We start from the raw sequence: 14,263 nt of genomic DNA, 5'->3' as shown, positions 1-14,263 counted from the left end.
CACAGTTGCCACATGACCAGTTTTCCCGAAAAAGCAGGCGACCATTTGTTTCAATGTGCTTCGAGCGTGAACAACTTTTGTCGGATTGGGTTCATCTTGAAACACCCATACAGTCGACTGCTGTTTACGTTCAGGCTCATATGCATATATCCATGATTCGTCACCTGTTACAATCTTATATACGTCTTTTGAAGCACCACGATTGTATTTATTGAGCATTTGTTTGCACCAATTGACACGAGCGTCTTTTTGAGTTTTTGTCAAATTGTGTGGGATCCAACGAGAACATACCTTTCTCACAGCTAAATGATCATGTAATATTTTATATATGCTGGTGGAACTAATGCCTATGGTTGCCTTAATCTCAAAGTATGTCACATGACGATCTTGCAGTATTAGTTTTGCACAGCATCAATGTTTTCTTGAACAACAACTGATTTTGGACGACCTTCGCGAATCTCATCGGTGAGCGAATGGTGGCCATGATTAAATTCGTTATACCAGCGGTTCACAGTGGCAAAGGATGGGGCTTCATCGCCAAATGTGGAAGTAAGTTGATCGATGCACTCTTGTCTTGATAATCCACGTCGAAAATCGTAAAAAATCATCGCACGAAAATGTTCACGAGTTAATTCCATTTTATTGTTGTCGCGCAATCTCCAAGGCAACATAAACAACACAAATGAAGCTATTGACAAACCATTTGAAGTACGTTATGGTCAATAATGCCAGACGATTCCGTGGAAACGTCGAATCATGCCTAACTTCAATCAGTATTGCCAAGGCTCAAAGTATAAATAGTGACCCTCGTATGTATACATTGAGGCAATACCAGCTTGATTGAAGTCACATCACGATCTAGAAGAGGGATTCCTTAATATATCAAACTTTTTAATTGTTCAAGACTTTTTTTAATCATATAATTTAAATATAGAAAATTACCAATAGCTAGAACAAAGTTAGAAGAACGTAATGACGGAGAATAGAAAGCAAGCTTTTGAGAAGCCCTTGCATCGCAGGTTTGCATGGTCCTTAAAAAATATACTGTTTTGATTTCAACATGTTTATCGGAAGTGAGCTCCCTACCAAGACTAAGACCCATAAAACTTTCTTAGAACCTCCTTACCATTGCTTAAAGCTGAAGCTAAGGAGACACTCAGCACACGTAAGAACAACACATAACCCCACAGAGGGTTATGCTGGCTTCAGGTCCATTGTTGGGAAACGTACATTAGAACCACAGGCAAAAGAGCTTCCGCATGGAGGGGAGGGACAGAGTGAAGCATGCTTCCTTATGGCCCGAGTTGAACCGATGGAGAGACTTTTGGCCGAACTAAGGTTCTTTTCCTTGTAGTTGCTCTATAGTCCCCCCCCCCTTGTTTTAGGGCTGTTAAGTGACATTGTTGACCTTCCATGTGGGTACCTCACAGCTATAACCTGGTTCAACAGCGGGTGAAAGAACGTGCCAGTGAGAAATAATATTCCAATTTCCAACTGTAACATTAATACCGATTATTGAATTAAAATGAATAAAGAAATGTTGGGGGAGTCCAGTATAATGAAAGGCATTATCTAAAATATGTCTTGAAGTTTTACGCTGCTGAATGATAAAGATTCTCTTGGGATATCGACCAAGTTTGTTGTGGGGATATTCTATAGCATTCGAGGACTGATGATTAGAATAGAGATAGTTATTAAGCCGGTTTTACATCCAGAGAAGTTCTCTTCAAACAGGGTGGCGACAGACCTGGAAAACCTGGAAAACCGGGAAAAGTCAGGGAATTTGAGGTGTCAAAAAAAGTCAGGGAAACGTCAGGGAATTTCGTCTTCATTGACCTTTTTTTATTATTATTATTTATTTATTTATTTAAAGATATCGGTATGGAACTCTGCACGGGAACAGGAAATCTCGTTCGTAAGTTTCGGCCTCAACTTTTAGGCCCCTTTTATGCGCAACACAACCACGGCGACAGAAAACAGTGATGGCGGAGAAGAGAGAGAGAGAGAGAGAGAGAGAGAGAGAGAGAGAGAGAGAGAGAAATTTCTCTCGCCCTGGCTTCTCGGTGGGAATTTTAAATTCGAACACTCTTTGGAGGAAAATTGTTATAACTCGGGCACTATGGGAGCAATCTACTTCGGATAACTTTTGTTTTTCAGCTAAAACATCAGCGCATGCAACCGCATACAATTCAGAACGCCGAACCGAGGAAGGGGGTTTGGGGGTGCGACACCCGAATTTCAATGGAAATAAACATAATAATCTGGAGTTTACCCCTTCTTCTCCCACTATTTTGGAGAGAAGCCGCAAACTTTAGTATTCTTTTCAAAGAAAGGATATTTCTCAAGAGAATGAAACATGTTTCATGTTCTTGGATGGCATACAAGTCTGATAATAAGCCAAAATGTGTTTTTTTTTACGAAAAATAGGTAATTTGCATTTTTGGAGGAAAATTGTTATAACTCGGGCACTATGGGAGCAATCTACTTCGGATAGCTTTTGTTTTTCAGCTAGAACATCAGCGCATGTAACCGTGTACAATTCAGAACGCCGGACCGAAGAAGGGGGGTTTGGGGGCACAACCCCCGAATTTCAATGGAAAAACATAAAAATCTGGAGTTTGCCCCCTCTTCTCCCGCTATTTGGGAAGAAGGCGCGAACTTGAGTATTGTTTTCAAAGAATGGACATGTCTCAAGAGAACGTAACACGTTTCATGTTCTTGGGTGGTATACAAGTAGAATAATAAGCCAAAATGTGATTTTTCTTTTTTACGAAAAATAGGTAATTTGCATTTTTAGAGGAAAATTGTTATAACTCGTGCACTATGGGAGCAATCTACTTCGGATAAGTTTTGTTTTGTAGCTAAAACATCATAGCATGCAACCGTGTACAATTCAGAACGCCGAACTGAGGAAGGGTTGTTTGGGGGCGTGACCACCGAATTTCAATTAAAAAAACAACAAAAATTTGGAGTTTGCCTCCTCTTGTCCCGCTATTTTGGGGAGAAGGCGCAAACCTTAGTATTCTCTTCAAAGAATGGATGTTTCCAAAGAGATTGAAACATGTTACATGTTCCTGGGTGTCATACAAGTTGAATAATGAGCCAAAATGTGAAACTCTGTTCGGAAATGTGGCATGGATATGTTACAGAGAGGGGGGGAGGTTGTTCCCAGGGTTGCTCCAGACCTGTGTCAGAGTCTCCACCTAAACATAAGAGTATGAAGGTCCAAGAAGCACATTCATTTCGTAATCAGCACCATGATACCATATGGTATCATCGGGCGAGTACGACCTTACTCTGATGATACCATATGGCATCGTGAGAGTAAAGGTTAAACCTCTAAATATTACGTGGAAAATGCATTGAATTATCATTATTTTCTTGTCCGTATGGGAGTAGTAAGGGGACTTGTCAACAGATGGAGGGGATAAGAGCGGGTGGTGCCGTCCGATAGTTGTCGGACGTCGTATAATAGTAAGGCATTTTGTTGGGCAAACTGAAGGAACATGGAAACAAATAGGTTCCATTGATATATACGATTTTTGTCGAATATCGCCACCCGACAAAGTACCTCACTACAACATGCGACAGAAATTGCATGGACTGCAACATCCAACAAAAATCGAATGCATAAACAAGAAGAGCTTTAGACTGTAAATATGCTGCTGGAATTCTATTACTCTTCTGGCTCACTTCACCTTATTTAATGTAGCAGTGCTTACGAAGGTTTCCTTTCATCATCCTGACGTATTACTGGTTTCGCACAAGTTAACATACGTTTACAATGACATTGCACTATTCTTAGATATCAAGAAGAATCCAACCAAATGTGATATATATTGAATACTATCACGAAAAAGTGAAACATAAATCTGCATTGGTGAACGTTATAAAAATTGGCAAGTGCATGCTCCCAACCTTAAATTTACTGCAACACTAGTATTGCAATGAAATTAACGCCACTCTCTGTCCTGTCTGTTTAAACTCATGAGAGATGGTCATTAATCTCTCACTGAGTAAAGTTAATGTCCAATATTATGAAATAAAATTTTAATAATAAGTACGTAAATATTTTAATATCATATTTACTCAAATCATTCGATCATAAAAGCAAATCACTTTCTTCAAGAATTGACTTTTCTCTGCCAGCCCTGCTCAATTTTCACTTTCCATCTACTGATTTATACGAGGGGTGGCCAGAAAGTAATTTCTAAGTAGTAGGAACATTGATTTTTCGCAAACGTCAAAACCGTGAAAAATGGTAATTGCTGCGAAGTTATGTTTAGGATGTCTGGTGCAGTGATGTCTGGACACATTTTTCGCCCGTTCGAATATCGAAATAATGCGAATTTGGCATAAAATGCGAATTGTTGGCGTTTTTAGCGATTTTTTTAAAAAATAAATGTTCTAAAACACCGAAAAATTCCATGAAATCCAACATTCTTGTCTTTTCTAGGCCATGTTTGTGTACAAAGAACATGCAAGTTTTCCAACATTTTACTCGAGAGTAAACTATAGTTATACGTACATGGAATAATTCCGACAGCCACATTAAATCGTGTATTTCCCACGATTTTTTGGATTCCCTGCGGGGGTGAACCGGGATGTTTTCCACCTATTCAAACTGCTCCGGCGCCCATCCAGCATCATATGAAGCTGGTACCTTGAGGAAACTTTGAGGGATAAAGTTAGCCAGGAGCGTGGTGCTGATCACATCACCCCTACCTTCAGCGATGATCAAGAAAGTGTGGGGCCTTAACTCATCACACCCGTACTAGACACCATCATGGGAAAGTGCAGGGGAGCACTTTAATTTTACTTCCTCAAAAATCTGATCCAACATATCAAACTGTCACGAAAATACGTAGACCATGTGACCTACAATTTAAAATAATAGTTTAAAAGCACAATGGAGTATTACGTTTCGGTATATTTGGCAGATAAATGTTCTAAAACAAAAACGCGAATTTTGGGAAACGTAACACTAACAAGTCAAAAAAAGATAATGCCAATTTTTGGTGCCATAATATATCGGTATTTGTCACGTGAGATTGATTGAGTTAAATTTTTTGGGTGCGTCGCCACTTATGGTCATTATGCACCCTTCAGTATATAGGGAAAATTCCATTATCTAAAATCCTTACCTTACAATTAAAAAAGTGGTATGGAAAATAACTTTCCCAAAATATCTTTCAAGATATCAAACTCTCACGAAGAAGCGTAAGCCATGTGACTTACAATTTGAAACAGTATTTTAAAAACACCATGAAGGTATAATTTCAGATATTTGCCAGAAAATGCGCTAAAATGAAAATGTGAATTTTGGGGAAAATAACACCGTATAGTAAAAAGTAAAAAATAAGAAAATAAACCAATTTTTTTAAAAAAAATAACAACATATCAAGGTCCCTACCGATTAGACATAAATAAAACAAGAATATCAGTTGTAATTTATTGCATTAGTAACAGTGAGTCTTAACCTAATTTTCGGCATTATCACCACCATTGTTCTGGCATTTGTCGTAGCATGGCACTAAATTTTGTATGCCCATGGTATATGTGTCTGACAGCAAAGACTGGAACTATCTCTACCGCAGCGTAGCTGTCAAATCCTTGCCCTGCCAGAAACCTCTTCAGTTAAGTAAAGAGATGAAAGTCTGTACATTCAAGACCAGGGCTGTACAGGGAGTGGTCCAAGATCTCTCACCTGAAGTGATGCAAAAGGGCCCATGTGTACTCAGCTGTATGGGTTTGTTCACATTCGATTGGCGTGAATTGTCTGCACCATCGTCTGACCATACTATCACTCACGACGTCCGATCTGCACACCTCACACGATTGCTGGTGGCTGTGTGCCAAATTCTGAGCGTGCAATATAGGCTACATCGCAGTCGGTGGGAGACTGTATGAGAGCTACAATGTTTAACCTAGAACTGTCCTAAAACGGCTGCATTGCAACTGTACCAGATTACAGCTACATGCCACTTCTTCCTGCCTGCATGTGTGTGTGTCGCTCTCCGACCACTAGTGCTGCGTATAGGCACCATTGGAGCTTTTTTCAGCATTCCCCTCGTATATGTACTTACAGAAGCTTTTATTATTAGAGTGTTCCTGTTTTAATGTGTGGTTAGCTAAATCAGGTACCTATACAAAACAATGCAATTCTATAAATTCCTTGCGTTAAATTTCTAATACCTACATACCCTTTTCGTCAGCAATAATGGTATAACTGCATGTTGTCAGTTTCACAGTACTTCACTTGGATATACTGTACTGAAGCAGAAATCCCATTGATAATGTAAGGAAATATGACACTTTATTTTGTTCGATTCAATTGTTTCACTTATATGCAAGAATTAAGTTGTTTGCTTTACAGAGAAGAGAGAAGTAGCTTTATGCATTGAAAAATGAGTCCGCAGTCCGCACTCATGTTTCTTGAAAGCAGAGGGTTCAAAACCTCAGTGGAAATATCAACATATAATACCGAGAATGTATAAGGAGACTGATAAATTACAAATTGTATTTCTTAATCATTCGCTCTTCACTCTGATCTCATTTAGTCGTAACTTTAAAAATAATCAAGTATTTTATTTTAACCTTTTACACGCCGAATTGTCTTTGGATTTGAAATTAATGAGTTTATCAGTAATTTGTGTCTTTTTGGTGTACATTAAAGAGAATTATTAAAAAAAAATGTTATTTTTTATTTTCTCTATATGTAAAGTGGAGTGTTCCCAATTGGGAACGTTGGCGTTTCATGTGAAGTTATATTGCAGAGTTTTCTAATTATAATTCAACTGGACCAGCATGTTTTAAGTTTATATATTAGCATAGTAAATGTACAGAAATATTACATATAAGCTTACAGAGAGTCAGACAACAATACAACCTTCAAAATACAAAATACTAATACAAATACATAATAGGATAACATAATTGTATAAAAATGAGAAAACATCCTTGTGCAATTTTACTCAAGGAGAAAAGGGTTTATTTTATTGAAAATGTAGCAATACCAAATTTTAAATACATGTAGTTTACACATTTGAAAATGAAAAAAATGCACACACACACACAGAATGTCCTAAACTGGTGATAAGCCATGGAAAGCTGGGAAGCAGTGTAAATGCATATTTCTTGCACACTCGCGACATTGTAGGCGAGCAATTTTTTGGCAAAATGCACACCTTCCTTGTCCTGCTTCAATCAGAAAATGACCATCAGTTTTCCTCATAGACCCTGGGATTTCAAATCGTGGTCCTGGCCTCGAAGATGTTCGTGGACTTTTGCGAATAAGGAAGGTAGCTACTTCTCTTCGAAAATCCAAGTGATTCTTTGAACTCTTCCCATGAAGTTCTTGGTGAATTTTCCAGGCTGCAACAACTGCCACATTCAAAGCATTGGAAAATAAATTCCACCACCATTTTTCCCCTCGCAGCTGAGGTCTGTAGCTGGACAGCATACGGTCGAAGACATCGACGCCCCCCGTTCCTTTATTGTACTTTCGTACTAAGTGAGGTTCAGGGACATCAATCCTCTTCTTTGATTGGCGAGAGTACCGCTTTGCTGTTCCTAATGCCAAGTGTGTCTGGTAGTTGGATGCCAAGGTGACTACGGAATTATCATTCCATCTACACATGTAAATATCACCATCACATCGAAAGTCAAACTCTCCTCTTTTCTTTTTCTTCATTTCATTTGTTGGAACCAAGGGACATCTACCAGTCCTTCCTTCTCGTACTGTACCTATTGCTTTGAACCCCTTTATTTTCAGCTCTTTCAGCAATGTGTATGAGGTAAAGAAATTATCAAAGAAAACTTCAACTTGCAGAGGATTAGTGACAACATTCAATAAGGTTGTCACCACTCTAGTCCCAAGTGGTGAGTTAGATTCATCTTCTTCCTTTCCTTGATAGATTTTCGTAACATAAGGATATCCATCACTTGAACTAAGAGTCCAGATTTTGAAACCGAAACGAATCGGTTTTCCCTTTATGAACATCTTGCAAGAATGATGCCCATAATAGGGAACCATTGATTCGTCGATGCTGAGTTGTTTATGAAAAATTCCATATGGCTGAAGATTGTTGTTTAGCTGATCATATAATGGTGAAATTTTTCCAAGTTTATCACCTTGTTTCAATTGAGTATTGTCCATAACGTGGAAATATTTCTTTATATCCCGAAACTTCTGCCTGGGCATCGCAGTTGGAACAATTGGTACAGTCACGTCTTCTGCTGTTGACTAGTACATATCTTCCCTTGGAACATTGTGATAACCGCTGATTAGAAGCAAACCAAAGTACTGAGCTATGTCATGTTTGGTGAACGACACAATTTTGCCCTTTTGAGCTGCATATAGGCACGTCATTGAAGAGAGATGCTCGAGGTATGTCTCTGGTAAAATTTTATGAAAAAACTCAATAGGTCCCAGTGACAGTAATTCTGGGTGTTTGTCGGATAATGAATCATCGCAATGGAGCGAATTGTTTTCTATAACCGTAGACTTCTTCCACGAAGGATGTCCTACCTGTTTACTTGATGCCCCTTTAGCCTTTCTTGATGTTGTTGGCTGAAGAGACTCCTTGAGTAGATTGTTCCACGTCAGTTGTGACAACCAATTCACCACACACATCTGAAGGAACCACTTCTTCCAAAACGTTGTCATCAATTTTTTTCCTCATCGGTAAGATCTGCAGTTTCTTCTGGAGGCAACTGACAAATATCCACTATATCTCCAATGTCTTCAGTATCGTCATCTAAAATATCATTCAAATACTGAAAAGCTGCTTCCAATGTTAGGAAACGATTCGATGCCATGTTGTTCGTACAAATGTTGTTGAAAGACTGAATTTTATAACAACGAGACGGCATGAATCAACAGAAGCAGCTAACAGAACGTGGCACAAAACACGCCGGGATATTTGTTATACAAACAATGTAAAAACAATTATTTCAAATGTACTTGTAGCCAACAATAAGCATGATTTTATTTCCATTGTTGACCAAGTTACAAAACAATCTTGCCTCAAAACTGTGAGAGAGGAACATTTCTCTTCAGTTTTTGGTGCGAGTTATTTGTTGTCTGTAACCATTGTTCATGCAAAACGCCAATGTTCCCATTTGGGAACATGATAATATACTTAGGTCCAGACTAATAGAAATCAATGAAAAACCCATTCTAATGCATTTCATGTAATACTAGTATTATGTTCTGCCCGATATTGTACAAAGAAGAAAAAAGTAATTTATTAGGGTGTAAATAAAAAATATATACTATTATGAATGCAATTTTAACCATTTTTGTGTAATTTCATAGTATACTATCCAGACGATAATAATGAAAATATTAATAAAATGTTGTCAACAGTAAATATACACCCTAAATTAATAGATGAAACAAGAAAACTTTGAATTTTTTTTTTCAGTATAGTTTTAAATTGAAAATTAGTTGATGTTCCCAATTGGGAACATTGGCAGGTAAAGGGTTAAACTTACTGCGTATGACAAAATTCCGTAATCCTTCTCTAGCTTGTGAATTGCAATAATTTTCGAAATTCACTATTTTGCACTTTGAATTCAGATCATAGAGAATAGAGAAATTAAGTCAATTTCATCGAAGATAATATTGGTACTTAACAAAACCATACGTGGATCTATGTGAGTTTATTATTTCTATTTGCAAAAACATCGATTTAGTTTAGTTTGTAATTGTCAGGGAAAATTTAAATTTTGTCCTGGAAAACCTGGAAAAGTCAGGGAATTTCATTTCTTTTTGTTTGTAGCCACCCTGTCAAATCACAAACTCTTTTTATTTAATTTTTGTCGCATTTATATTTCATTTATATATTTATATATTAATCACGATGCTGTGAATAAATAATTATTAGGTTAAGTAGATAATGCTAGGACAACGACACATCCATGCGTTGCCCAGGATTCGAGCCTAAAACTGCCTCACCCATTTCAAAATGCCAGGTGCAAGCACAAGGGGAGTCTACTTGCAGGCATTAAAAGTATGTCCCTTACAAGTAATACTTATGCTATGTGTCAGACATTCAAATGTTCAAATCATGTGTAAAAATTGAATTATATTCAAAGTTCCAAATTCATGAGGAAATTTGTATCAGCACTACTTAAAATAAAGAAATGTGAAGTAGAATTACTGTTAAGTAATTGTTGCAAATCATAAATGCAAGATCTAAAATAAATAAAAATGTCTGGTTTCAATTTCCCATCTATATTCTAGGTAGAAGATGGGATAATGCAACCGGTAGGCACGTATAAAGCATTTCACCTTCCAGGTATTTTTAATTCTATTGAATAGCAGGTTGTAAGGTTCCATGTGGGGACAATTGTTCTAAATTGCTGCCGATGGCTTTAGGTTGATTGAAGATGCCAGACTGTTTAGTTAGATTTCACATGGTCTCCCAATAAAGAAAATGTGATTTTTTAAATGTAATTCATACTGAAAATTAAAATCCGAAGATTCTGGAAGTATAAACCGATAGGGGAATAAAGATGGAAATAAAAGGGAAAAGGGTGGGAAAAGTAAGCAATGGCTCGAGGGAAGAGGGTTTAGTGTCCCCTCACCCCTGATTTTTGCGGGATCACACATGTATACTGTGTATAAATATCCAGAAAAAGAGGTGTTCCAGACGTATCCACTGACTCAAAAACTTTTTATGTGCAGAGCCAGTAACTATTTGAGCGATTGCAGGATATTGCATCATACATACGCTAAATATATTGCATAATGTACTATTTAATTTTTATTATGAACAAAGACGAACCAAAGTTGGAACGCAGGCAGTAGATTGGGTGGCCGTGAAGTAATTAATTAAAACAATGTAAGAGACATTGCATATCGTAAATATTTCATGTTCTAACACTAGTACCATATGTACAATGGAGAACAAAAAATTTCGGGGTTGCAGATTCAAACCTAGTAACCAGCCATCCTATCACATTTTCTACAGTTCTAATTCCTGTAAAGTTGGTGCTGATGTTGCACCTTTAATAATTAATAGACGGGACATTTCTCTCCCGTTTTATTGTCAGTTTTTCAACAGTGAAAACGCCAGTATTAAATAAACTTGTAAGTTTAATGAACTTTCGTCTGTAAAACAAAAATGTACATATTATATGTAGGAGTATGGGCTACGTAAAATTGGAATCTCCACCCTCAAAATAGTCTCGCTCGTCCCCTACCACCTCCTCACTTGTATTGGGGAGTTACTGCTTTCCAATCATTGTTGCGTTTAATCTAAGTTTATAAATATGTGACGTTAGGGATAACGTTTCAAAACTGTGGTGAATTTTCTACTTACTTACTATTGTCAACTTTATATTCTATTTCGAACGGGATACATAGTTCCGAAGCACTGAAATTGTCCCTTCTCCCCAGGAATCGAACCCTGTCCCTTTTATGATAAGACAACTGCATTAGCCACTACGCTATTATCGGTGAACTGAACAGCCAGTTTTTGTAATGTTAAGTTGTTCTCGGAATCATAACTATGATAGGAAAAAAAAAATAAGTTGAAATATCATACAAGCCATTAGAAATATTCTTAATGCTCCTTAAAACAATTTTTGTTTTCAGAATTTAAAAAAGCAAAATGATTCTTGGGAAGGCAGGCAAAGAAAATATTAACCCCAACTCCCTGGCTGGCCCTAGGTGGAGGCCATACAATGTACTCAGGGCCTGTAACCAAAATATTTCCAGAAGTCTGAAGAAATCTAAGATTTTTGTTCCTTATTTTGAAGTATAGTGTTCTATACAATCCCAATTTTCTACTATTACGTAAGAGCATTAAGCAGACAGAACAAACCAAGAAATATGTGAGGTTCAAAATTCGTGTTTCTTTTCATGGTTCGACGTTCATTATATTTAATTTTGACGTGCTATGGTGAATTTGCATTGTTTCATGTAATATAATATTACCATGTCCTGATTTTATAATTAAATTAATACTGCATATGAGCTATTTTTAATTAAAAGGTTTGAACACGATTTTTATTTAGGACTTTTTAAAATATGATTTTTTATAATTTTAGATATATTTAAGTGTGTCAAAAGAATCCATGAAGTTATGAAAAGTCAGATTACTTGCTTCATTGGAACCACCAGGGACATATAAACCCACAATAAACTGTGCACAATCATTTATTATCATTTATCTGAAGCGCTGGGTCTCTGGAGAGTGCCCGAGTTGCCTGCCCCCGGGTCGGCTCTGCCCCCTCGCCTCCATCCTCCCAAGAAAAAGCCTGTGTGGTGCGATGTGTTACCGTGCGATCAGGGGCTTCTCTAGGCCATCTGCTTTTAGGGGGGGGGGGGGGGGGTGGCTGCAACCAGATACATGACTTACTACTATTGTAAATATTTTTAATGTTTGAAAATAGCAAAGTGATTAATTAGACAATAATGTATAACAAGCATAAGGAATTAAAACTAACATAGACTTACTGCATTAATTTTTATGAAAACAGATGGATATTCTTGTCCTGCTTTTCTAATGCTGGTGAACACTGTCTTTATGTATCAGCTGTACTCTGCGGTTCGAATTTATTGCAAAATTATCAATAACACAATCCACACACAATTCATGACACTCTTCCTTTTCTATGGCCAGTATTGCAAGTGAGGAAAGTCTGTCTTGGCCCATACTATTACGCAAAAATGTCTTGATTCTCTTCAAACAGCTAAAACTCCTCTCACACGATGCTGATGTCACAGGAATTGTCACTGCAATTTGCAACATTCTACATAAGTTCGGAAACATGTCTTTTGGAATGGCGTTCATTAAATGTACTATGGATGTGATGGTGTATGTCAAGTTCTTTAGGTAATTTTTTGCAACCATGATTTCAGCGATCGGCACTTGTAATTGAAAATAGTCACAAAAATCACTCATGAATTGAGGGTTCAAAAACAAGTCAAAATTTGTTGTAAGTAAAGAAGGTGACATATGCTGAATTCCAACCAGAACACTGGAAGTTGCTTTATCTTTGAAACGACTTTCCAGCTCATTTCTCATTCGATCAATGATAGTGTAAAAAAGTCTGCAGAATGCAGGTTTATCGGTATCAGTTTTGTGCCCCAGGGTTTCATTTACAACGTGGTCTTTCAGTAATGATGGTAATGTGTGAACATGTTTGTGAACTTTTGAATAAAATTCAACACTTGTTTCATTGAAAGTTACCTTCTGTTTCGGAAATGACTCTGCCTCTTTGTATACAGAGTTAAAATATTCTTCATTTCGCATACTGCATAAAGTATCAAGCACTGCATTAACACCTGCAATTGCCTCCGCAATATCAAGGCTTGGTGACTGCAACTTGTTATTGAGAATTTCTGTTATGGACAGAAGCTCAATGAAAATAAACAGAGACGTCATGGTTGAGAATTTTCTCAAAAATTCATAAAGGCCTAGGGCACTACATTTAACTCCTGAATCTGATGGTTTCCTCAGATATTTCAAAAGAGCATCATAAGTTTTTCTCACCGCAAGTAGAGACCTTATTTGGCAATCCCATCTAGTGCTACTTAGATTTTTTAGTTCTGCACGAACATTTAACTCTCTGTATTTCTACAAACCGTGTATGAGCTATTCCGAACGTAGAAAAGTAGGTATACAAACACTTGAGGATATCAAAAAAATTTCCAACTTCAGGAATATCTGTACAAATGTTAACTAGAATCAAATTTAACATGTGAGCATAGCAATGAACATATAGTGCAAAGGGATGTTCTTCCCTAAATAGCCGTTGAACACCACTATTTTGGCCACTCATGACAGCGACACCATCACATATTCCAATTTTTATATCATATTCAGACAGCTTTTCACAAAGTCGTGCCTTTAGTCCCATTGCACTTAAATCTTTAACATCCAAAAAACACAAAAACCTCTCATTAAGTTTGTTTTACATAAAATAGCGAAGACACACGCTCATTTGTTCAACCTTACCTATGTCCCTTGTATCGTCTGCAATAACTGCAAAATAGCCACTTTCATTTACCTCCGTTAATATTTTTTTTCTCAGCAAAGCTGCACTACATTCCAGCAGAACGTTCTGGGAGTCTGGAGAAAGATCGTGGTATTCTTTGGCATAACGTTTTGAAATGTTACACTGAAATCAGTATCAAACTTCCCTAATGTCTTCAGAATTTCACGCACATTTCCTTAATTGAAGCTTTCTTCACTTTCATCATGGCCTCTTTGTGCTATGCACTGCCTACCTGTGAGCAATAACACTT

The 14,263-nt window shown here is 37.3% G+C and overlaps 1 protein-coding gene across 4 annotated transcripts in view; it reads left to right on the top strand.

Annotated features, from left to right (window-relative positions):
- The window catches only part of LOC145990862 (uncharacterized), a 141,279-nt gene that overhangs the window by 33,306 nt on the left and 93,710 nt on the right, over positions 1 to 14,263 (top strand). Inside the window, exon 1 of one of the 4 annotated variants that reach the window (XM_083126306.1) lies at positions 10,239 to 10,304. The exons of the other annotated variants lie outside the window; for them this stretch is intronic. Within the exon in view, the coding sequence (XP_082982432.1) occupies positions 10,265 to 10,304 (40 nt within the window). The 5' untranslated portion in view covers positions 10,239 to 10,264. Of the gene's footprint in view, positions 1 to 10,238; positions 10,305 to 14,263 lie in introns of those variants that run through there. 4 annotated transcript variants of the gene reach the window in all.

The sequence above is a fragment of the Lepisma saccharinum genome, chromosome 8, assembly GCF_977018435.1.
Source record: "Lepisma saccharinum chromosome 8, izLepSacc3.1, whole genome shotgun sequence".
Taxonomy (NCBI): domain Eukaryota; kingdom Metazoa; phylum Arthropoda; class Insecta; order Zygentoma; family Lepismatidae; genus Lepisma; species Lepisma saccharinum.
Note: the sequence above shows the minus strand (reverse complement) of the source record. Positions and strands in the feature narration are given on the sequence as shown.